The sequence below is a fragment of the Fusarium subglutinans genome (genome assembly GCF_013396075.1).
Source record: "Fusarium subglutinans strain NRRL 66333 chromosome Unknown NRRL66333_c0000028, whole genome shotgun sequence".
In the NCBI taxonomy this organism is placed as follows: Eukaryota; Fungi; Ascomycota; class Sordariomycetes; order Hypocreales; family Nectriaceae; genus Fusarium; species Fusarium subglutinans.
The window spans coordinates 439747-464013 of NW_023502091.1; the positions used below are offsets into that span (position 1 = coordinate 439747).

A 24267-nucleotide genomic window follows, 5' to 3' on the forward strand; every position below is an offset into this window, starting at 1 on the left:
TGAACTATCTCTAACGCAGTCGTGGCTGGCTCAAAACAAGCCCTATAGAGAATCCTCACTCCCAATGCATGCAAACTACAAGACCAAGGTATGATTCCACTTTTTTTTTCATTAAACGCCAGAACTCTACTTGCGCATAGAGCTTGCTCGTCGCTTACGGGCATCGGCCTTGTTGGCCTTGGCCTCAGCAACACGCTTGGCAAGGACCTGGGCGTACTCGTTCTGCAAATCGTGTTAGATGCTGATGGAAAGTGTGCTGAGCGTGGGAGTGACTTACGGCCTCGTCCTTGACCTTCTCGGCCTGGCGACGCTTGAGGGCAGCGCGGTGGCGCTTGTGCTGGAGACGTTGAGGGGTGACGAGTCTCTGGATGCGGGGAGCCTTGGTGTAAGGAGACTTGCCCTCACCCTTGGGCTGAACCTCTCGTCGGATAACGTACTTGCGGACCTATGTATCATGTAAGCATTAGTCTACTTTCAATTCTTGTGGTTATGGTTGTTCAACTCGCTGCCCCTTGACCTCATCGTACTTGACGAAGAAGGTCAAGGGGTCCTCTCACACTCTACCCGGTCTGCCAACTCCTCCACTGCAGCTCCGGGTAGGCGATGATCGAGTATGGGCGTAGGGAGAGACATACATCGTCATCCTTGGTGAGGCCGAAGAACTTGCGGATCTTGGTGGCGCGCTTGGGACCGAGGCGCTTGGGGTGGACGACGTCGGTGAGGCCGGGGATGTCAGCATCACCCTGCTTGACAATGCTGAGGGCGAGGACAGAAAGATCCATGCCGACGATGCAGCCACGGACAGACTTTCGCTTGCGCTCACCGGTGCGTCGGGGTCGGTAGCAAGAGTGGCCCTCGGAGAGGAGGAGGCGGACACGGGTAGGGTGCATGACACCCTGCTTCATGGGGAAACCCTGCTTGTCGTTTCCACCAGTGATGCGGAAGATGTAGCCCTTGAACTCATCGCCGATGGAGTCACCAGGAACCTCAGCGCCCATCTACCAAAAGAAGAGTTAGCATGTTGTCGGTCGGTTTGCTGTCGACGAGCCGAGCGGTCGTAGGCAAAGGGCAAGGGAGTTTCGACGTACGCGCTTCTCCATGAAGACACGGAGCTTGCGCTCATCCTCAATGTCGATGAGCTTCTGGCTGCCATTGGCAGGGTAGCTGATGTTCAACTGTGAAAGGAAAATGTCAGCGACTATTTTCTTTTGAGATCTTCAATCGAGCAGCAAGCAGCGCACACGAGGAGGCCAGTCAACAGGAATGATTAATCCTATTCCAAATAACAAAATCCTCTCCCGCAGACTCGTGTCGCTCGATTGTTGATTGCTTCTTGTCGTACCTTCATTTTGCCAGTTGTGATGGGTGCAAGTTTACTTGACCTGGCCTGCTGTGAAGTTAGTAGAGGATGATGAGGTTCGAAATTTCCGAATTCGAAAATTGTGGAAGGCAAGTGCGAGTCGCTAGGGCACACGGGGTGGGCAGCCAATGAGCGCAGATAAATCTCGGGCAAAGGAAAGTCCGATTCCTCCGCCGAGCTTCAGGTACGGGTTCCACACAGTGTATATATCTATACTTTACTGTAGAGCTCTACTCGAACTCTGGTCTAACTTAGACTTAAGGTGTCAGTCAATGGACGCTTTCCAGCTCAGCTAGACAGACTTGATACTGATACCTAAACACCTAACTGTTGGAACGATATAAACACTTTGAAACATCTCCAATCTCTCATTTTCTCTCGTCATGTCCTCGGCCAAGCTATATCCTCCAAACAACAAGGCACCATCCTCAAATCCTCTACCTCAACTCTTGCAAACCCCCTCGGGTCTAGCTCTTCTGGAACTCCAAGGAACCATCAATCTACCCCAAGACGCCAATGGAGATGCATTAAGCGCCGTCCGAGTTGGAAGACTTGACTTCCCAGATTTCGTGGCCGGTGCCGAAGGCTCAGCGTGGATGAAGCGGGTTCACCTTTATGTTGGCCAGCATCAACGTCTCACTGGGGAGGTCAAAAAGCTTCCAAAAGCAATGGCCGTGGTGCGAAAGAGAGAGAACAAGGTGATATCTGGCTCAGGGGGGGAAACACTAGAGCAGGGCGAAAATCTCGAGGTGGTTGAGATTGTCAAGTACAAGATTATGTTTCCAAACCGGCCAGAGCCTGTCGGAACAGCCAATGCGACCTGATGACCTTGTTTTGACTGCCTACCTAGGAGGTCAATTAAAAAGGCTATATCGTATTACGAATGCTGAGCGAGACTTCCTGCACCTTATTCCAAGTCAACATTCGAATCTCCCATATCCTCTTGATCCGAGGAAAAAGCTCACGCATCCGTCCACTTCTTTCATCGATATCGAACTTCATTCTTCATCACCCTGCTGTATATCCAGCCAAGGTCCTATCGCACTTATTGGGTCTCAATCGTTTAGTGTCATGATTGCATCTATCCTGAAGCAATCTGCAAGGGCCTTGTCCTTCCCAGCCCGTCCTTTCCGTAGTAGTCCATGGGATAGACACCCTCACCCCAATCTTGTCGCTCGCCCAATGCAACAAGTGCTTCATATGGCGTTAACAACGGCCGCGGGAATGCATAGCCCCAATCAATACTCAATCGAGGGCAGGCCACCTGGACCCAGCACTCGACATCCGACATGAGCGCCAATTTGCCCGGAAAAATCTCACTTAGGAGCAAGTGCACGATAGGAATGCCTCGCGCCTTGAGCTCTTTCTCGATGAGGCCCAATGTATGCGGGTTGCCCTGGCGGCCAAGAGCGCCGAGAATCAAGCCCCATTTGCGTGCTGTACGAGCGCTATGGATGGCTGTTCGACGGAGAGACTGCATTTCTTCATGGCCGTACGCCTCCCGCGTGAGCTTTCGAGAGTAAGGGTCGTATCGGTACGCTGGAATAGAAGGGTTGTGAATCATGATACTCTCAAGGTGGAAACGACCATCGCCCAGGTATAGGATCAGATCGATATTGTCGTCGTCTTTCAGACGAGGAGAAGTGCAGCCCAGAATTTCACCTTTACTCAATGGTGCAATCTGGGGAACGAGAACACGGAAGCCACCGCGCTCGAGACTGCTTTTGACGCCATGGATAGTAGCGTTGAACTGGATAGTGCCGACAACAGCTATTGTTTTGCCACTGGCAAAGTTGCGCTCAAGGGATGCTAGGAGATGTGTCGCATCAATGCTGATGTCTACAAAGACGTATAGAGTTTTGATCGTGGTCACGTCGACGGGGATGAGGCAACTGTGGGCATAGTGCACCAGCAGGTCACAGCCAAGGGCCCTTGCTGTGTAGTCATCGATACAGCAAGCGCCATAAGTCACATCGCCCATAATGAGTGTCTCGACACCAGGGCAGAACTGCGTCAAGATATCTGATATAGTAGTGGCAAAGAGTAAAAGGCCCTCGGGCATCTGTAACGCAACTCTCTTGGCGTTTGAAGTCTGGATGCGGTGGATCGTCTTGGGGATCTCAAAGTTGTAGTTAGCAGGCAATAACGCAACGGCAGCCTTCAGATCAACGTTCTCAAGAATTTCCTTGGGAACTTGATTTAGAAGTCGGGGAGCCCTCCGAGGTTTGGCAGCTATAATAAATAAACAACATGAGTATATCTTCATCCATTCCTAGATTGGATTACATGATGGAGGACGGTATTTTCACATACTCTGAACAGCACCACTCTCCCCTGATGCTCCTGATTCTCCGAGCTTTGCTGCGGCCTCAACTGCTGCTCTTCGTCCTATGAATCTCTTCTTTGGTTGCTTCAGTGGCGTTGCTGTCTCTGGCTCATTTTGGATGGCAGGGGCCTGACTCGCCTGAGCGAGCTGCGCTTCTTCGATATCGGCTGCCGTGCCCAGGTCTGTTTGTCTTCTATCTTCCTCCATATTGTGCCTGTGTGAGAAGAAAGACGTTGTGCTTTTCACGACAAAATTGTATTGGAGTAAATCGAGAGTTCTGCTCTCTTACATGGGCCGTTCAATCTGGAGCAAGTACAGACCAAAAATGAAAAAAATTATGTGGCATGTGCGTGACTCGTATTTTCGACACTGTAGATCCACTATCTTTGAAACTCGACTTCATTGGTTTGGAATCTTGGATCTACCTTGAAGAGACGCCATGACAGCCAGCCAAGGTCTTAACTGTTATATCTCATCACCATGGCAAATTATGCTCCTCATAAGACATCAGGATAAGGTTGAGGATCGGTTGAATTGCATTGGCTCGCCCCCCTATCTTCGCCCATATACCTACTCTTGCTCTGCTCTACAGCCTCCCTCAACAACAGCGTGAAAACAATCAGCTTAAAACATCTCCCTCTCTCTCTCTTCTCTTCCAACGGCCTTGTGCGCGCGCTCATTATACTATCTATCAAAATGCCGACAAGTCGTTCGTTGCCTCATGCGTCAATAAGGTTCTCTTCCGTCTGTTGCTGGCTTCGGGCCTCAGTATCTGCTCGAGCCTTACCCTTGGCCTTGGAGTCCTTCGCAGCTCGCTGGTAGAACTCGTTGAGGACCTTGGCGGGAATACGGTTGAGCAACTCCTTAGGGTAAATACGCAGAAGGCTCCATGCTAGGTCCAGGGACTCATAAATGGATCGAGATTCGTACTGTCCCTGGCTGATGAACTGACGCTCGAACTTCTCCAAGAACTCGAGGGACAGCTTGTCCTCAGCAGACAAAGCCTCCTCACCAACGACAGCCTTCATAGCTGCGGCATCACGACCAATAGCGTACTTGGCGTACAGTTGATTGGAAACATCACCGTGGTCCTTTCGAGTCATGCCCTCACCAATAGCAGACTTCATCAGACGGGACAGCGAAGGCAAAACATTGATGGGCGGGTAGATTCCACGGTTGTCCAGAGCTCGGTCAATGAACACCTGACCCTCGGTAATGTAACCCGTCAGATCGGGAATGGGGTGGGTGATATCGTCGTTAGGCATGGTCAGAATGGGAATCTGAGTAATGGAACCATTGCGGCCCGCAACACGACCGGCTCGTTCGTAGATGGTGGACAAATCAGTGTACATGTAACCAGGGTATCCGCGACGACCGGGAACTTCTTCTCGGGCGGCTGACACTTCTCGGAGAGCATCACAGTAAGCAGAAAGATCGGTAAGGATAACCAAAACGTGCTTCTCGAGCTGGTAGGCGTAATATTCGGCAGTGGTAAGAGCAAGACGAGGAGTAATGATACGTTCGATGCTGGAAAGGAATTAGTATGCGGATCGTCGTAATAGGTATGGTTCGCAGCTCACGTAGGATCGTTGGCGAGGTTCAGGAAGAGTGTAACACGCTCCAGACTGCCGTTCTCCTCAAAGTCGCGGGTGAAGAAACGAGCAGTTTCCAAGTTAACACCCATAGCACCGAAGACGATCGAGAAATTCTCCTCGTGGCCGTCATGAACGCCCTTGTTAGTGATGCCCTGCTTCTGGACGAGGCCAGCCTGTCGGCAAATCTGCGCAGCAATTTCGTTGTGAGGGAGACCGGAGGCGGAGAAAATGGGAATCTTTTGTCCTCGGGCAATCGAGTTCATGGTGTCGATGGCAGAGATACCTGTGGAAATCATCTCCTCGGGATATTCCTATGTCTTGGATCAGTTGATATCTACTTTGCAGCGCCCAAGGGTAGCCTTACACGAGAATAAGGGTTGATGGGAGAACCGTTGATGTCAAGATAATCTTCAGCCAGCACCTTGGGACCCTTATCAATAGCTCGACCGGAACCGTCAAAGATACGACCAAGCATGTCTTCAGAAACACCAATTTTCAAACTCTGGCCTGTAAACTCAACCTTGGTCTGTGGTCGCCTTAGCTTGATGCTCTACCAATAGAGCTCGCGATGCCACCTACCTTCTTCACATCGATGCCGGAAGTACCCTCAAAGACCTATACAATCGTCAATCGCCATAAAATATCGCACCGTATGCATATAAGTGTACCTGGACGACAGCTCGATCACCTAGCAAACCATATCAGCATATTCCGCGTCATTACCTCAGAGACGCCAGCAGCTGCACTAACCTCGAGCTTCCAAGACTTGACCAGAGCGCTCAGTGCCATCGGGAAGAGTAAGTGTCACGATCTCATTGTATCGCGGGAATTTGACCTGTTTTGTTGTCAGCCGGTAAGTTCCAAGCCGGTTCGATCTGGCAGATGACGACGGCGTACATTATCGAGGATGACGAGGGGACCGTTGACGCCGCCAACAGTGTTGTATCGAATTCTGGGAATGACCGAGTACGACGAGGACTCGCGAGGGTCCGCCATGATGGGCGATGGATCGGTAATCGGACGGTTGAAGGAAGGGGCAAAAGAGAATATAGGAGCCGATCGCGAAGCTTGGAGATGAAGTTGGGGAGAAGGGCTCAAGAGGTTGGAGTTGGAGGAGGTTGAGCTTGCTTCATCCAAGTGGGGCCTTTCCAGCTGCGCCAGCCCAAAGGCGACGCACGGCCGATAACCTTGACCTCCACATGGGAACGTTTCTACGACATCGGTGACATCACATGACATTCGCAGAGCTAAGATACCTTAAGTTGACCGGCTATAGTAGGGGAGGAAAGAAAACTTAGGACCTCGATCCTAAATGACAAAAAGACTTAGAGAATATACCTAGCCTAAGCTTAGGATAGCTTTTACTTAAGTTTATTTTGACACCCCATATCAAGGTCCGTTGTTTTCTTGCCCCCTGAGGACCGGTCACCTATATCAACAAACATTTCAAGTCTGTCAGCTTAATAGATGGAAACTACCTAGATAAGGTAGGTAGGTAGGTAGTTAAATAGTCGTCTGTGTTTTTCTTACTATGCTCAACGAGAACAACGCAGCAACAAGCTTCCTTCCTCTTCAACTTTCCTTTGCGTTTTGCATAGCTCGAGTCCGAGCTCCAAGAACTGCTTTGCCTACGGTGCTGCCATTTTCTTTACCCAACTCCTTTGTGATCCAGTCTCCAATGTCAGACATAGCATCCAGATTAATGCCAGTATCCATGCCTAGAGTCTCCATAAAGTAAACCATGTTTTCCGTTGAAACGTTACCGGTCGCGCCAGGGCTGTAAGGACAACCCCCTAGACCACCAACACTGCTGTCGAACGTCCGAATGCCGTGCTCTAGGGATACAGCAGTATTCACTAGAGCTTGGCCATATGTATCGTGGAAGTGCATAGCAATATCCTCAGTTCGGATACCAGCTGCAGACATGCATTGAAGGAGAGCTCCCGTTCGAGGTGCTGTACCCATTCCTGTAGTATCTCCGAGTGAGATCTCATCTGCTCCAGCCTCCAGAAGGTCTGTAGCAATCTCGGCTACTTTGTGGGGATCAACGTCGAACCCTTCGAACGGGCATCCCAGGACTACAGAAATATAGGCGCGCACTCTGAGACCCATACCCTTGGAATCCCTAATCACCTCCTTAAAGCGTTCGAGCGATGTCTTGATATCGCAATTGAGGTTCTTCTGCGTGAAGCTCTCGGTGGCAGCAGCAAAGACTGCGACTTCAACAGCTGGCTTGGTGGCGGCCTCGGCTCCAGCTGCTGGCTCCATTTGAGTTGCAAACTTTCCGCTATTCGCACCGAGGACATCGGCGGCAGATTTAAGGCCCTTGCCATTGGGTGCTAGGAAGGAGTATGTGATTGGGCCAGGAGAAGAAACCTTTCCGTCGAGGATATGCTGCAATATTTCGCTGGAGTTGCTCATCTATCGTAACAGTGTCAGAATACTGAGTGGACATCGGATTAGCTACAACACTACCTGAGGCACCCATTTTGGAGCAACAAATGATCCAGCTTCAATTGTAGAAACTCCAGTTCGGGCCAATCGTTCGATAAGTTCAATCTTGGTCTCCAACGGGATTGCCTTCTTCTCATTCTGCAGGCCGTCCCGAGGCCCAACCTCGACGAGCCTGACCCGGTTGTCATATGACTGATTGCTGGCCGTCGCAAGGCCTCTATGCCAGCGAATTTGCTGCGAGCGGCGGCATGCTCTGCAGATGCTAGACCGCAAGAGACTCATTCTTGGGAGTTTTCGTGAGAGGTGATACAGGAGTCGATGTACGTTCGATTGAAATGCGTCCAAGGAAAAGGTCTTGAAGTGCCGAGCTTGACGGGAGGTCTAAGTAGGTATTGGACATAATCCGCGTACTATCGGCCCCCCAAAACATGGGCCGAGCTTCGGGCTTCGGTACCGTTCTACAGTACGGATACAGTCACAGTTTAAAGGGCCGGGGCGGCTTTCTACACCCGCTGTTCCCCGCATTGTTTATTCCATGACATTCGCGGACTTCAATAGCTGCCGGATAATTTGGTTGTAAGGAGAGGTATCTTGCATTATTACAACTACAATACTCGCAACTACAGTACTGCCTCACATAATGCCAACGGCTCAGGCATGGAAGCTGCAGAGAGGCAACCAATCCATGTACAGATTTTGGTCCCTTTTGACATTAAAATTCGTTTTGGCTTGACCTTTGTGAAAATAAGAAAATACACCTCTTTATCGTTGACAGGCTAAAACTGGGTAGAAGTCGGTATTCCAGTAATCGCATCCGTGACCGCTTAGTACTCAGCCTCGAGCTCCTCCTCACCCATGGAGTCGGTAGCGACCTCCTCGTAATCACGCTCCAGGGCAGCAAGATCCTCACGAGCCTCAGAGAACTCGCCTTCCTCCATACCTTCACCAACGTACCAGTGGACGAAGGCACGCTTGGAGTGCATGAGATCGAACTTGAGAGAAAGCGAAGACCATGCCTCAGCGATGGCGGTAGTATTAGAGAGCATGCAGCTGTTTTGGCATTAGTTCTTTCGTTCCATCCATTAAATCACAAGGAATCGACTTACACAGCGCGGCTGACCTTGGCGAGGTCGCCGTTAGGCACATTCTCGGGAGCCTGGTAGCAGATACCAAGCTTGAAACCAGTGGGGCACCAATCGACGAACTGGATAGTTCGCTTGGTCTTCAATGTAGCAACAGCAGCATGAGCGTCGTTGGGAACGACGTCACCACGGTACAGCAAGCAGGTAGCCATGTACTTGCCGTGACGGGGGTCACACTTGACCATCTGGTTGTTGGGCTCGAAGCAGGACATTGTCATCTCTTGGACTGAGTTGGCTTCGTGGGCAGCCTTAGCAGCGGAGATGACTGGGGCGTAGGCGACCAGAGGGAAATGGATTCTGGGGTAAGGAACCAAGTTGGTCTGGAATTCATTCAAGTCGACGTTCAGGGATCCATCGAATCGCAAAGAGGCAGTAATAGAAGAGACGACTATACGTTGTTAGTCAACCGGCAACTGCTAGCCCAACAGCTGTAACATACCCTGAGCAATGAGACGGTTGAGGTTCTCGTAGTTGGGGCGCTCGAGGCCAAGGTTTCGGCGGCAGATGTCGTAAATGGCTTCATTGTCGACCATGAAAGAGCAGTCGGAGTGCTCAAGGGTGGTGTGTGTGGTAAGGATAGAGTTGTATGGCTCGACAACGGATGTGGCAGTCTGGGGCGCGGGATAAACACAGAACTCCAGCTTGCTCTTCTTGCCGTAGTCGACCGACAGGCGCTCCATCAGAAGAGCGCCGAAACCAGAACCAGTGCCACCACCGAAAGAGTGGAACACGAGGAAGCCCTGGAGGCCAACACAGTTGTCGGCAACACGGCGAATCTTGTCGAGGACGCCATCGATAAGCTCCTTTCCGACGGTGTAGTGACCACGGGCGTAGTTGTTTGAGGCATCCTCCTTGCCAGTGATCATCATCTCAGGGTGGAAGAGATTTCGGTAGGCACCGGTGCGGACCTCGTCGACGACATTGGGCTCCAAATCACAGTAGATGGCGCGGGGGACGTACTTGCCCTGACCTAGAAATGAGTGTTAGAACAGCAGCACTGCCGTCAAGTCCCAGGTTAAGCCATACCAGTCTCGGAGAAGAAAGTGCTGAAACCCTGATCGGGGTCTTGGGACTTTCGCTCCTCTGTGAGGTAACCATCGGGCTGGAGTTGGTCAGTATTTGGGTATGGTGTTTGTTGACAAATTTAGGGGTTATCGTGTGTACCTGGATACCGTGCTCGAGGCAGTAAAGCTAGGAAAACAATCAGTACGGAGCAATACAAACAAAGTTTTGACAAAACTCACCTCCCAGCAGGAGTTGGCGATTTGGCAACCAGCCTGACCAACTAGAATAGCTCAGTTAGCATCGCAACAAACCAGACAGAGATGCGGTGAAAGCCCAACGCCAAAGGGAGGAATAGCTTACCGTTGATGCTAATGACCTCACGCATGTTTGCTGACGATAGTGTTTACAAGTATGAGATGGAGGAAGTCGATGCAATGCAAGAGCAGAGAAGAGGGACCACGAGAACAGAGGAGGACAAAAAAAGGACAGGCCAGACAAGGCTTTTACAACGGGAAGAGAGGAGACAAGGCGAGGGCGAATGTTTGGTTTGGTGATAAGTTAGCGGAGTGGAGTGGGCTGGATGGGAGAAAATAGGTGAGGTGGGGGAAATTTGGCAGACAGGGGAGTTTTTGCTGCCCTCCACTGGGATTGGATTGGACCTTCTATGGGTTTGTTGATTTGATTTGATTTCGAGGCGTGCCTGGGCTGAAAAGGGGCAAGCGCGTCCTGCAACGCCCTGTTGGCGTTTTCCGCTGCCGGCGCCTGTTGGCCAGCTGCCAGGGCCCAGGGGTTGCCAAAAGGACCCTCTCTACCTCTCCCGCCTCTGGCCACCTACCACTCCGTGTTCGTGGTTATGGTTCTTCGCTTCACCGCTCCATCAAAAATTATTAGCTACAAGGAATCATTATGTCCAGTGTCACGGAATCGTCGTGTAGAGGCTGGGACTGGATCTCACGGACCAGGCTGTCAAAGCTAGCACACTCAAGCTGAGATATTGGTGTCTCTCTTGGACGATGATCCAATGGATCCATATTTACCACCGTCGAACGACATCTCATCTCGGGCTGTTGAGGCGTTCATTTCGCCTGTGTTAATTATAATTGACCTCATATCCATACCAGGTGTCTTGTCTGAACTTTGAACAGCCTCTACACAGTAATTCAACTCAACAAAAGAAAATATCATAAACAATTCAATCACTCTTGCTCCTGTTTTCTTTTCTCTCACATTATTCTACGGATATCTTTACTGGAATATAGTTACAGAAACCATGCCGGTCCGGCACCATGTTCATTTGCTCAGACCCCTGTTGCTATCTCCAGTCCTCAACCTTCTCGTTAGGTACCTTTTCGTTCGCCCTGCTCAGTACCGGCAGCTTAGGTACCTACTACCTATATTAGGTAGTTCCTATTACAAGACATGGCTATTAAGGAGCAATTCCATTGCGTGCGTAGGTACCTATCTAGCTTAATACCTAGGTACTAGATATCTTGGCCGGTTGTTGTGCTACATTAGCAGGTGTCGCTTGCAAAGCTAAGAACTGCCGTTCGTTATCACCACGAGGCTCGAGCTCGGCCGATGATCTTCATTACGGTCTGTGATGTGTCAAACCCATGCTTTGACGATTAGCAGCATGCACGGCCGCAATTCAACATCATGTTTCCTCTATCTACCAATATAAATACGGACTTACGACCTGTATAAGAATGACAGAACATGCGAAGGCAGATTACTATGTGAATGTTACTATTTCATATTGAAGAAGGGGATATCTATAATAAATAAATGATACCAGTACCGGGTAGCCAGACTACATGGAACACTGATGGGAGTTCTATATATGCGGGGCCGTTAGTCGACATAACACGTGACGCTTTAGATCAGTTCCAAGTGTAGGTAGCTGAACATGTTGGTGCCAGTAATGGAAGGCAAACACAATCTCCCAATCGCCCAATATGCCGTCTCTCGGGAGGACTCAGATAATTTACGCACTGGGCAGCCTGCTGTGTCTTCTTAGCGTGGCCATCGCCAATGTTGAAAAGACAATATTTACAGCTCCTGCATCACTCCCTATTCCCCAGCAGAAGCCTTCACTGGGTGATCTCAGACTACAGACCCTTACACCAGACGCCCCAAATATACGAACTCATATCAGCCGCGTGTTTCCCTCTGAGCCAAAGGATCACGCTTCGGGCGTTGCAACGTGGGTGCTTCTTGATAAACTAAACCAAGGCCAGCGGTATGAGTTTCGTGTATGTTGGGCTGCGATTGTAAGTCAACATGAGATTTACGTAGAGAAAGCAAGCTAATTCGCCTGCGCCGCCAGCAACCCACTGTGTTTGACTTGGCTGTATACGAGCTGGACACCGTGTGGCAGACACCAGAGCTGATTCAATCACTTGCCAACTACTCATTTTCTCGCCAAGACCAAGAAGCTGTGCTGGCAAAAGAGTCGGCTCAAACTGAAGGCAGGGAGCGCGAGGCTTCCGTTCTTCTGCTCCAGATCAAGTCATCTGCTGACTATTTTACGAACGACGCGGCTCTTATGAAGGATCCTCCACCTGTACACGTAGATCTCATCCTCGACCCCTATCTTTATGGTATCGTCCCCCGTTCTCTAGTCCCAGCAGCTGGTTATCTTGTTCTTGTCAGCGCGGTGGCTTGGTTTGTGTCCAGATCTATCGCCGCTAAGTTACAAACAATTGCAGTCACAGCCGATGGCGCAGACAAGAAAGAGAATTGATGGAACGGAGGTGTTGGCACCATCGGGCTCTCGACTCTAGATGCTAAAAGGGGGGCTTGGTGGAATGCGTTCTACTATGTACGTTAATCATATTGCTCGTGACTTCTCCAACTTTCATGCCACTCTCCCTGGCCCTCTCAAGAGCTTCGATATCTATACTCATTTCAACACACATCTTCATCGAAAAACACTTTCATATCAAGCATCCAAGTGTCGGATGTGACCGGAGAGCTATAAATTTCGTCGGCTTGGAATATTCTTGCGATCTCGTACCAAAACGATAAGATGGTCAGTGACTCAAAAGAGTGGCATAAATACTGCGGTTGTTCCGTACAGATTTATTGCAGTCTCTCAGTAAGCTCCTCCATACTGAGGGTGGGAACCATGAGGCACAGGAGGAGCGCCACTGTTGAATTGCGACTGGCCACCGTAAGACTGCTGGTTCCCCTGGCCTGCGTTATAGGAAGGGTTATATCCTCCAGGGGGGCCTCCAGGTGGAGGAGGAGGAAAGTTCTGATTGCCTGGGATTGGCGGTGCACTATAGCCCTGTGATTGCTGAGCATGTTGATCAGGCGGGCCGCCAAAGTGGCCGCCGTGCGCTTGAATATCAGGATAGCCTATACCGGAAGACGGCTGATGTGGCTGTTGTCCAGGGGGTGGAGGAAAATATTGTTGTCCCTGTTGTGCATTCTGTCCATGTTGGGGAGGGCCTCCTGGTGGAGGAGGAGGGAACGAGTTGTTAGAACCATGAGGGCTCCCACCGAAAGAAGAATTGCCTCCGTACTGCTGGTTTGAGCCAGGCTGCTGCTGATGACTTCCATAAGGGCCATTCTGACCGGGCTGTTGCTGATGCGCACTGTATTGTTGGCCTGGCTCAGGGTGTTGCTGACCACCATACTGCTGGTTTCCGCCTGGCTGTTGCTGATGCGAGTTGAAAGGCTGATGAGAACCTGGTTGCTGCTGCGATCCGTATGTCTGATTCTGACCAGCTTGGTGTTGAGAACCGTACTGTTGGTTCGAGCCATGCTGTTGATGCTGGTTCGGGGATGGAGAGCCATAGGAATGCGCTCCGGCTACGGGGGGCGCTGATGCCGCCGAAGGAGATGAGCCCGTAGGTTTGTAGGTTGGTGCCTCGCCCGAGTACGTTCCACCACCACCCTGCTGCTGTTGCGGCTGTTGCCCCGAACTATAGCCAAAGTTGGAGTTTTGTCCCTATCGCCTTATTAGTCTTGCGCGAACGGCGCACGCTGCTGTTGTGAACGTACACTGCTGCCGTGTTTACCGCCAAACATAGTTGCGACACCACCCATGAGCTGCCCGGCGAGGCCTCCTTGATGGTGGCTTGAGCTCTGGTTGGAATTGCCATGGTAATTTTGGGGGGCAGGAGGCTTCTCCTGACTAGCTGAGTGCATAAAGCTCGATGCCAGTTGCCCAACGAGCTTCCCTGCGCCTGAGGGCTTGTTTCCCCCATTGCTGCCGCCACTACCACCATGGCTACCGCCGAGGAACTGGTTTGCGAGACCGCCAAGATTGCCCAATGGACTAGAACTGTGGCCACCGCTGCCGCTACCAGAGTTCTTTCCGCCAAGCAAAGCGTTCATAGCCATGCTCTGACAGGCTGTTAGCATAATTCAACACTATCGAGAAATGCCAAGACGACATACTCCAAGACCCCGTTCACCAGAGGGGCCATCTGCACCTCGGGTGCCGTCCGGCATAATTGGTTCCATGGTACCATCTGCATGGCGCACAGTTTGCGATCCATCAGGATGCGTGATGAGTTCCGAACGTTTGGGGGCGCCGTAAGGATGTTCACCCTGGGGAGCTGGAGTATTTCCCGTTTTGGCTGGCTCAGTAGGAACCTCCCACTGCGAAACACCGGTCGACAGCTGTACATAATAATATTTCTTGCTTGTGCCATCCCATTGAGCAATCCAGCCCGCGGGCAGCGGAGGAGGAGCAAACGTGGGGCCTTCGGCCTGAGGAGAGGCAGGGCCAGTCATGTTCGAAATACGGTATAAGGAGCTCAAGATATTGTATATAGCGGTCGAGGCGGGGGGAGATGTCGCAAATGGAGGGGTCGCAGGTCAAGTAGGCAAAGGATGAATAAATTGTCGCGTGGTGAGGTTGAGATTGAAGGAGTGGTTGGAGACGGAAGTCCGTCACTGAGCGAGAAGGGCCGCAGTCATGAAGAGTGTAAAATACAAGAGGCGGGAACAAGACAAGAGACGAGGTGAGGTTTAGATGGATGGTGTCGCCTCTAAACTAACCCTGTGGAGGTCGATGAGGCAGGCTTGGCTTGACTGGGCTAAGCTGGAGGAGGGGCTCCAGGCTCTCTTTCGCCGCCCAAGATTGATTGATGGGAAGGGACCCTCAGCGAGGGGAAAACCCACTTTGGGTTGTTAAGGTACCTTACCTTTGTAATAGGGACCTGCCCAGCGGCTAAAGGTAGATCAGGCGTCTACAGAAGTGAGTAGCAAACTAAACCGGCTCACAAACCCCAACGACTTTGTCCAGGCTTCTATCAGGACACCAATTTTTGCTTAGATACCTGCCTGCTCTGGATAATTAACTCATACATGTTCTCCTGAACTCTCAATCGCTTCATCTCACCATCCAAAAGACTCCACTAGGCTTCTGACGAGACCAAGCACAGCCCCGCCTGTTTAACAGCCCAGTTAGGCTTGGGTTCCAGACAAAAACCTACCCTCAATGATTACTGTATATATACTGTCTGATAAGGGTCAGTCAGTCTTGGTGCTGGTCCCCGGAGCGCAAGAAGACTGCTGAAGTTAAATTGAGGTGCTAAAAAATACTTAGTCCAAGATCTTCTGAAGCTATACTAAATTATGTCAACTTTACCCAAGGCTTTTTGTCACCTAGGTAGGTAGGATAGAGGTGCCAAGTTTTTTTGCATCTCCTTGCTGGCGAATGCCTAACGATATAGCTAACCAATCACAACCTGTCACACAAGTCCCTATCGCACTGTGCACGTTGCTGTTTTTGGCGTCATGCTGGATAGGTAGGTAGTCCCGTCTGCTTCACCTAACTAGTACCTATGTAGGCAACCCAGCCCCTCTGTCGCAACAAAACAACACAACACAACACACCAGAAGTGGTCTCTAACCTCCAAATGATCATTGATGCTTACGTGTCGCAGGCGGCCTCTTTCGTCCGAAGAAGTCCATACAAATCCCAATACACACATTGGCAGACCCAGGCTCGGCTAGGGGAGTAAAGCGTTACTGTTTTATCATCATTGCTCTCCACACTTACATAGTATTATCTGGAATTCACCGTCCCACAAGTCTGAGTAGGACTACTCAAAGTACTTGACAAAGAATGCATCAAGCTGTATGCTTTAATGATTTCCTTATCAGGTCCTTTATACGATGAGCCAAGTCCTACAATTTACAATCACAGTCACGTCGAAACTAGTGTTTTGAAAGATCAATGAGTTTGATTCCTATTCCATTTATTGTACATGAAGATAAAAACTCCCAAACCCTTCCATCTACTGTTCCAGAATGTCAAGCAAGGCAATATCCTGTTCTATTTTGCTCTCCTTCCTCTTGACATTCCGAATTGCATTTCAGCTCTAGTTCAAGAGAGCCTTAGACCTGACGACCTCGAATCGCGAGTCGGCGACCGAAACCAAAGGCCATAGCCGAGCTGTTATTGCCAGAGCAGGTTGTGCCAGCGGCCATAGATTGAACAACGGACCAGCGACCGGAAGCGCAACGCTGAAACTTGGTTCCACCGATGCAGTTCCAGGCGCCCTCATTACTGCATGCAGCACCAGCAGTCTCTTCAGAACCAGAGCCAGAGCCACCTGAACCTGAACCAGGAGCAGTGGGGGTGGTAGGAGCAGGCTCAGGGCTACCAACACTGGTAGGAACAGGCTGACCGCCAGTTCCAGCAGCAGGTTTGGTCATGGTCAAGAGAGTGCTGGTTGCGGCGGGAGCCGAAGGAGCAGGGGCACCAGTAGCCTCAGAAGGCTGAGAGACAGTGACGAAAACACCACCGGGACTATAGATTTGTGAGTTAGGAGCATTACCAATCGAAGAGGGAGAGGGTACATACGCTGAAGGGGCGCTGGCAGCTGGAGCTGATGGCTGAGCGGCAGGGGCTGAAGGCTGAGCAGCAGGTTGAGTCTGAGTAGGGACAGCACTTGGAACAGCACCGTTGTTGCCGCCAGCGGAGCCGTCAGCGGGAGTGCTAGGAGAAGCACCGCTGTTACCATCACCGGAGCCAGAACCAGAACCGGAGCCAGAACCAGAACCGGAGCCGGAACCACTACCAGATCCTGCCTTAGCACAAGTACCCTTGGGGCCAGCAGTCTTCTGGGAGTCGTTGGTCACATCGGGACCAGGGTCGGGGAATTCGAGATCGGACGACTCCTCAGTGGTGCAGCCGTTGCCGACGTTAGCAACGAACATCTCGGGACGGTTGCTCATGGCCTCTGCTCGCTTGCCAGAGCCACCACCAATAGTGACGGCAGCGCAGTTCATGTACATCTCACGATTACCGATCTGGTTGAACCACGACCAGGCGAAGATAGCCTCGCCGGATGGAGCGTCGCTGGGGACCTTGAAGTCGAAGGTGGTGGTACCAGCACCAGGACAGTTGCCGATGTAGGAGTGGATGACCTTCCAAGACTTTCCCTTGTCGTAGGAAAGGGAAGCCTGGCAACTGCCACCACCGTGGTTAGCACCGCCGGTGATGCTCATGTTGTAGGAACCGCCGGCTGCCCAGTCTGCGACCGAGGCGCCCTCCTTGGTACCAAAGAGGGAGTGGTAGCCCTTGCAAGGAAAGTTGGCGCCGCTTGCATCGAGAGGGGCGGTCATGCTGTAGTCAACATCGCTACCAGCGTTGGGGTTGGATTTTGACTTGAAGGGGGGAGGGTAAATCATCTCCATATGTGCCTGGGCTAGACCAGCCAGACCGAGGCATGCAGCGACAGATGGGAAATGCATTTTGTCGCAGTGAAAAAGGTCTTGTTAAAATGAAAGTAGTGTGTGAGGGTATCTCGAAAAGAAGTTGATGTTGACAGGGTTGTGTTGTTGTCGAGTGTTGCTCAGAGATTGCTTGGAGTAAATCCTTATGATGAGTCTTGCAAGATGAAAGATTTCTGAAAGGATTTAAGCGTTTTAATATCGGAGCCTGGCTTGTCCTTTGAGGTTTTTCGGGCCGTTCGTTGTTCAAGTGAACTGATAATGAATGGTGAACCACGGGTGCGGGTTCTGTTGCAGTCGTTATTGTTCGATGGTCGAACAGTGAATCAAAGGATTGTGGGTAATGGAACAACAGCGTTGGTAAGGTAAGGAAAGTGAGTGATGAGGGACAATAAGATCCCAACACGAGCAAGGTGAAGAAGAAAGTCTATGACTGTATGGAAGAGAGAGAAAACAACAGTGACTGTGCACTAGAAGTGACAAGCAGTGGCAGGCACAGATGGGTTAAGCGATCTTGTTTTCTCCAACAGGTCGACGGCGTCGGACGGGAGGTTCCAGGTGACACAAGGGCCGAGTTCTTGTACGTTGTTCAGTCGGTGAGTTGGTGAAAGCTGTCGTTCAGAAAAAGAATCCAGTGTCCGTTACAAACAGGATAGACTGGGGTAGATGAAGTGAAGATGAAGTTTCTTGGTTGTGAGGGAATGTATCCAGCCCGTCAAGGGAGTGTCAAGAAGAAGAAGAAGAAGAAGTGAAGAAGAAGAAAGAAGCCAAAAAGGGACCGTCTAGAGATAGAATCCTGAGCGTTGCTGCAGATGAACAGAAAGGAAGCGGACTATGGAGGTTGGGGAGGGCCTCTTATGTAGTACTCGGTACGATCGTAACCACTTTCCTTTGCCCACCAGGTCTGGCAGGTCAGAATGTTTCAGTCGTTTCGTTTCGGCTGCCTCTGAGCCAAGACGCAGCGCAGCGCAGCACAGCACAGAATCAATAACCAGACAGACCCTTGACAGTAGTTGACTAACTATTCCATAGTTGCCAATGGCCTCCTAAGTCCCTGTCCCGAATCGCAGCGCGGCAAAGGTCCAGCGAATTAGTCGCTCTCGTTGTTCGTCTTTACCTCACCCCCCTTGCAGACTCGCAGAGCCAGGGCCCCCAACTCCACAGAAGCGAGCATGAACACACCCAACTACACAGCCCGGAAGTAGGTGCCATCAAGAGGCGGGAGGGTCCCTTAGGATCGACGTTATTCCCTTGAGCCACCAGGAACAGTTTTCGGGGAGCGAAGCGACTGGCGGTGGAAGCGTCTCGACTGTGGGCGTCTATGTCGCATGTGTCTGGAGACCCCCCTGAGAGCCGGCGCCTAATGGCGTGGAAGCAAAGGATTTCCCTACCTTAGCTACTAGGGTACCGATTTACCTACCTACCTACCTAAGTAGGTATTCAATAGTCACGTCATGGTACTTTTGACACACAATACCCATAAATCATTTCTGCTTCCTTCTATCGCTGTCGTTAGTTACATGGATCTCATGCCATTGTGCTCTGTTACGTCGGAGAGAGCGTTGATGTTGAAAAGAAAAGTGGCACCCCTGGACAGAGGCGCCGGGCCAAGGATTTGAAACCGATCTCTTCCCCACATGCCCTTGCTCTTGCAAGCACAGACTCTTAGATTATCATAATAGCAAGTCTCTAACTAAGCCTCTTCAGCGTCTAGACAGACATCTACTGGACAAGGGACAAGCGACACCTGATACACGAGTTGTTGGTCTAGTCCTTTTCTTTCTTTCTCTGTTATTAGGTGTCTTGCTTTCTCTATGGACTCATCATGTGCTCTAATTAAACGTCTGCTTTTCATCTCGTAACACAAACCATACCTCGTCTTCAACAATGGCACTCGTGCATGTGCTGCTTGCTTGCTTGCTTGCTTCCTTCGTAGATCTCTTATGCCGTGTTTGCCTGCCATGCGCCGGGCTACATGATGTGAGACCTGACACGGCCCGTTTGCTGCTCGCCTTTGTCGCCACCCAATATTTGGCCTTTTCTATAATCGCGTTCCCTGTTGTTTCGTTGTTTCGATCCTCCTTTATGCCCATCTTCGCCGAAATACCCGTCTCGCCTTCAGATAGAACGAATGTCATCCTTTCAGCACATCTATGTGCACTAGACTCATACTCTGTCACGGGTGTAAGTCGTCAAATCGCAAGGATTGGCTCACCTTTCACTTTGGTTAAAGGCCCGAGTTCCGCACTTCTTTTTTTCGTCAAAGGGCAAACAAGGATCAAAGGATGAAGCAAGCCTAGGTAGGTGACGGTGTAGGGTTGCCCCAGCCAATCATATTCTAAACCCTACCCTGTCGCTTCAAAAGCCACCCGCGGCCTAGAGATGCATTGATTGGGCTGGTACCTGAGTGAAACGCGCCATCTGCAATGGCTCCAGGGGAGCCAGATCGGGCAACCACAATACTTTCACCTGAGATGAAATTTGCCTTTCTTCTAACTGACGCAAAAGATGGATAACATCATGCATCTAAGATTTACGATTGTTAATAGGATCGAGTCGCTACTAATGACTTGCCTATTAGGGACACTCGTGATGAATTCAGAAGTAAATACACGTAACAGAACAATTTAAACCTGTCAAAGGTCATAAATCCGAAACTTGGGTTATCGCGGTTTGAGCAGGTCAAGACAAATCTGATATGACTTCACGTGAAATTCTGTAATAGCAATGGCTCCTTTCATCTCCAATTCTAGAGAATTCAGTTCCAAGGGTCCCAAACCACATCGTTGGGCAGAGCACTTGAGACATTGTTCGAAGTGCCGAATATGCTTGGCATACACAACAGTTTGAGACATTGGATGACAAGTGAGTTCAACATACACAACAATTTATTTATAATGCCATGTAACAGGGAGTTTTGAAAGAACGAGAGCGGTGTAGCCCCCCTTCGAGTTGTGATTCAATATCAGGAATGTTCCATTGCGTTCTCTACCTAAGGTTAATAGAGTCCAACCGTCAAGCAATTCCATGTTCTACATCTACCCTGTATACCTAGGTTACCAGCGAATATTGTTGACACTCGATGCTGTTCTTGCTACTCCAACCCAATCAATCATAGGTCACTAAACTCGGCACTCTAAAGTACAGCAACACATCACACCACATCATCACATGAATATGCGCTGTGCTCATATAAATTGCGGGGTTTTGACTCGGAAACCCGATATTCATCCATGATCATTCCCAGTGATTCGAGTCTTTCTTGTCAACCACTATACTAGGTAAAGCCGATTTGTTATTCCCCTGGTAAGGCAGGGTCCGTTGCTGATGATCGTCTACTGGGGCCCTGGGGGGAGGGGGCCGCCCCCATCTCCAAGCCTTCAACGGCTGAACGGACAGTTAAAATAAAATCCCTTGACGCCTTAACCGTGCTTGAGACAGGGGAGGATGGTAATGCAACGTTGCGGTCACTGACTGGTCACTGGCCATAGCGTTTGGAATAGTAAAGATGAACTCTAAATAGGTAGAAGGCGGAAATAAAGAGAAGAAGGCTCAAGAAAACCTGACAGGTGCTCTAGTGACTGAGCTATTCATTTGATAAGCCATTTCTACATCTTGGCGAGACGAGACAGATCAGGGCCACTATCAGGCCAAGCTAGTAATTCCCTTGATTCTATCACAGGTATCAACCCAAAGTAGCCGGGACGTAAGTTAGTGTATTCAAGGCTTTGCACTCTCAAGCCCATATAAAGTCAGCTGCGAGATGGTAACGTTAAAACCATCGACTATCATCCCGTATTGGATCGATATTGTTATCTCACCAAGGTAGCATTTGAGCTTCCTTCTCTCTCGTCGTTGATCTTGGTACTTACCATCAATCGGCGTTGCCCGGAATGTTCAACCATGTTCTTTGCCCCGTCCCCTGTTTTAACATGCCCCCTCCTGTGTTTGAGAAGTCGCCAGGATGACGAATGGCGCGAGCTCCCACTAGCCCAGCCGCGCGTGTATGCATGTGAGAACTGTAATATTATGCCTGTTGATGAACTGTAAATAGCCGAGGTACAGTGTTGGAAGTATTACAAACTGCTCAAATCGAGCAGTAAGGCAGCCTTAATCTGAGGGTGCGAGTTAACAGCCAGAACGCCTCCCCCTCCCAACCTGGAGATGCAGCTCATGATGTATTGTCCCTCTTAGCAAAAGAGCTCCCGAAGCTCCTGGGTTCTTCAGCTCCGAACGCGAACGCTTCGCAGACTTACGAAGCCGCCTCAACCCCCAATAAGTGCCGGCGCACTGAGCAGAAAGATGATACTGACAGCGTTGATATCCCAACGGGCTAACTACGCCCATTGGCGTTTACTTTTACATAGATGCGCCTGTATATACCTAGTATCGCTTTTGCCGCAGAGTCGACGACCTAGCGGACTTGCCTAAGATGCAGATCTTGAGTACCTATGGATGGTTTCTAACTGTAGTATATATACCTAGGGACAGGAAGTGGCAATGCCGCTCGAGCATGGTTAATTGCCGCTTCACAAAGGTAAGTCGGACTATTGAGTACCTCAAGATTACCGTTGATCCGGAGGAATACTCGCTACAGAACCAACATTCATCATCGAAGAGATAAGTCCAATGATACTCCATCCGGATGGTTGAAATATACAACTCGTCAGCCAAGAAGACTGCCTGCAAGGTCTGTCCGACCTACATTCGTTCCATTCATCAACACCTTGAAGACCATTCAATACACTTCCATCAAACCCAGAAGTCATCTCAACACCGATTGCAGCGGGCACCAAGAACAGGTACAGTTGGCGGAGGTTCGCTTCTAGTATCATGGTGTGGTATCTGAATTGAGGAGTCGTATTGAAGCTGCCAAGGGCTACGTCCGGTCGACTCTCTCGAATGTCTCGAGACGAGACTCATCTTTGAGAGACGTCATTGCGATGTTCGTGATGGAGGCAGTTTGCTGAGCGCGCCAGATGCAACTTCAAGATCTAACAGATCAATGTTGCGATCGGCAGTTCGCATGAACGGTTCATAACAATGGCATTCTAATGCAAACCTACCTATTTACGCAAATCGCCACATACTGCGCAGCTCCTCAACGGAAAATGACCGGCACCCTAGGTTTGGACACTCGCCGTTGCTGATCGTGTGATTCCCCCGCCCTTGGCAATACGCCGCTCAGGACTACTTTATGCTGTTTATTTATCTTCCAGGTCAGGATGGCTGTACTGATTCATGAGAGTGGGTGAACAAACACGTGGATTAGTCATATATGTACGAGATAGTCAGCACCTATGGATATATGTCTTCTTATAGAGAGGTCTGATACTCACTCTATAGCATGATTTGTCCTTCCTAGTTCCCTGCTGTTGGGGCTATGAAACGAAGCGGGCAAAGCCTACCGACCTTAGGAACGACCGTCAGGGAAGAAGTCAGGAAAGGGAAGAGTAATCTCGCGCTAGATATCGCTTACAGTGCCACGAGAACCACGTTAAGGTGATCGTGGATAGCTTTATATCTAGTGCCATGTCTGGTGCCTTTGTTTCTGTTCTCACTTTACTATTCGATATCAGAAAGACGCAGACCCAAGTATACCGCAAAGCACCTGCGGTAGTCAAGGGCGGTGCCTCTGTGTTAGCAGTGTACGTATAGAGGAGAAAAGTTTCAACGACTCTGTGAAGTTCAGTATGTATCATGCCGTAATGTGTTGCGTCCAGCCTGTGTTATGATCACTCAGCCACCTGTTGCGTTTAGCATCAGCAGAGCAGCCTTTCTAAGCACAAACTGGTATCAATACTCACCTTGGACCTTAACTAAGCTTAACATGTTTATTCTTGACCTTAATTTCTAATAACATCTTATGAAAACCCCCCTCCCTCCTTGTCCTCTTCAAAACCCTCTGTACATATAACGGCAGTGGGCTTGGCGCGTTTTACTGACGACTACAAGCGGGAGTTAAGATAGCCAAGATGAAGCAATTGACTTGAATCTAGGTTTGTCGTGTACGGTCAGTGGACAGTAAACTCATATCAAACAGCAGTGTCACCCGCGTACTCTCCTAAGTACTAGACAAAAAGCAGTCATATTGCGTCCAGCAGTGTGAACTCCATATCATTTTGATTTTGAGAGAGGTCTAGACTATCTATTGCTCAAGAAAGACCTACACAGGGATTTACCGTGAAGAAAATATCCCCTTCGACCAAAAGCTGCATTGGCCAATGGAAGGACATGCCCGTCTATACAGCTGAGGGCGTAACTGAAATCCAAACAATCAAGCTGGAACCTGTCCCTTTCCGGACAAGTTGTTTATAATTGCATGCCTATGTTGACCTATTGTATTAAAGTCGAAGTGTATTTTTGAACCTTATAATTAACTTATAAACTTAACTTTGCTACTACCTTTTAATTACCCTAAACCTTCTTTCTAACCTTCTTCTTAGCCCTAATTATACTAATATATATATTATTATAAAACTTTCTATTAAGCTTTTTTTATATATTAGCATTTCTTAATAAATTTAATAGCTATATACTATACCTATAGAAAGTTATTTATTTAAGTAAATTACTATAGCTTAATTAGGTCCTTAATCTAATCCTAGTTTTTTCTTTTAATTAACTTTATTATCTTCTTAACTTTAGCTTTATTATTATAAAAGGCTTTTAATACCTTTCTTTTTT

At 49.7% G+C, this 24267-nt stretch overlaps 8 protein-coding genes across 8 annotated transcripts; 2 read left to right on the plus strand and 6 right to left on the minus strand.

Moving 5' to 3' along the window:
• Positions 1 to 126: 126 nt before the first annotated feature.
• FSUBG_3317 (40S ribosomal S6-B protein) lies at positions 127 to 1348 on the minus strand (the record flags this gene model as incomplete). The annotated part of the gene is made up of 5 exons (XM_036681185.1): positions 127 to 222; positions 278 to 445; positions 636 to 998; positions 1089 to 1175; positions 1343 to 1348. The coding sequence occupies 5 exons, from the start codon at positions 1346 to 1348 to the stop codon at positions 127 to 129; spliced, it is 720 nt and encodes a 239-aa protein (XP_036541278.1).
• Positions 1349 to 1743: 395 nt separating this feature from the next.
• On the plus strand, positions 1744 to 2184 carry FSUBG_3318 (chromosome transmission fidelity 8; the record flags this gene model as incomplete). Its single annotated transcript, XM_036681186.1, has 1 exon — positions 1744 to 2184. One exon carries the CDS (start codon positions 1744 to 1746, stop codon positions 2182 to 2184), a length of 441 nt encoding a protein of 146 aa, XP_036541279.1.
• A 257-nt stretch (positions 2185 to 2441) lies between these two features.
• FSUBG_3319 (diphthamide biosynthesis 1) lies at positions 2442 to 3893 on the minus strand (the record flags this gene model as incomplete). Its single annotated transcript, XM_036681187.1, has 2 exons — positions 2442 to 3592; positions 3674 to 3893. 2 exons carry the CDS (start codon positions 3891 to 3893, stop codon positions 2442 to 2444), a joined length of 1371 nt encoding a protein of 456 aa, XP_036541280.1.
• Positions 3894 to 4405: 512 nt separating this feature from the next.
• On the minus strand, positions 4406 to 6277 carry FSUBG_3320 (v-type proton ATPase subunit B; the record flags this gene model as incomplete). Its single annotated transcript, XM_036681189.1, has 7 exons — positions 4406 to 5213; positions 5267 to 5592; positions 5646 to 5807; positions 5861 to 5896; positions 5950 to 5969; positions 6032 to 6116; positions 6179 to 6277. 7 exons carry the CDS (start codon positions 6275 to 6277, stop codon positions 4406 to 4408), a joined length of 1536 nt encoding a protein of 511 aa, XP_036541281.1.
• A 576-nt stretch (positions 6278 to 6853) lies between these two features.
• On the minus strand, positions 6854 to 10267 carry FSUBG_3321 (tubulin alpha chain; the record flags this gene model as incomplete). Its single annotated transcript, XM_036681190.1, has 9 exons — positions 6854 to 7702; positions 7757 to 7907; positions 8567 to 8785; positions 8842 to 9265; positions 9317 to 9847; positions 9904 to 9979; positions 10042 to 10068; positions 10122 to 10162; positions 10243 to 10267. 9 exons carry the CDS (start codon positions 10265 to 10267, stop codon positions 6854 to 6856), a joined length of 2343 nt encoding a protein of 780 aa, XP_036541282.1.
• Positions 10268 to 11837: 1570 nt separating this feature from the next.
• Positions 11838 to 12625, plus strand: FSUBG_3322 (uncharacterized protein; the record flags this gene model as incomplete). Its single annotated transcript, XM_036681191.1, has 2 exons — positions 11838 to 12121; positions 12178 to 12625. 2 exons carry the CDS (start codon positions 11838 to 11840, stop codon positions 12623 to 12625), a joined length of 732 nt encoding a protein of 243 aa, XP_036541283.1.
• A 351-nt stretch (positions 12626 to 12976) lies between these two features.
• On the minus strand, positions 12977 to 14628 carry FSUBG_3323 (RNQ1-prion epigenetic modifier of function; the record flags this gene model as incomplete). The annotated part of the gene is made up of 3 exons (XM_036681192.1): positions 12977 to 13837; positions 13891 to 14235; positions 14290 to 14628. 3 exons carry the CDS (start codon positions 14626 to 14628, stop codon positions 12977 to 12979), a joined length of 1545 nt encoding a protein of 514 aa, XP_036541284.1.
• Positions 14629 to 16239: 1611 nt separating this feature from the next.
• On the minus strand, positions 16240 to 17601 carry FSUBG_3324 (spore coat SP96 precursor; the record flags this gene model as incomplete). Its single annotated transcript, XM_036681193.1, has 2 exons — positions 16240 to 16654; positions 16709 to 17601. The coding sequence occupies 2 exons, from the start codon at positions 17599 to 17601 to the stop codon at positions 16240 to 16242; spliced, it is 1308 nt and encodes a 435-aa protein (XP_036541285.1).
• Between the last annotated feature and the right edge of the window lie 6666 nt (positions 17602 to 24267).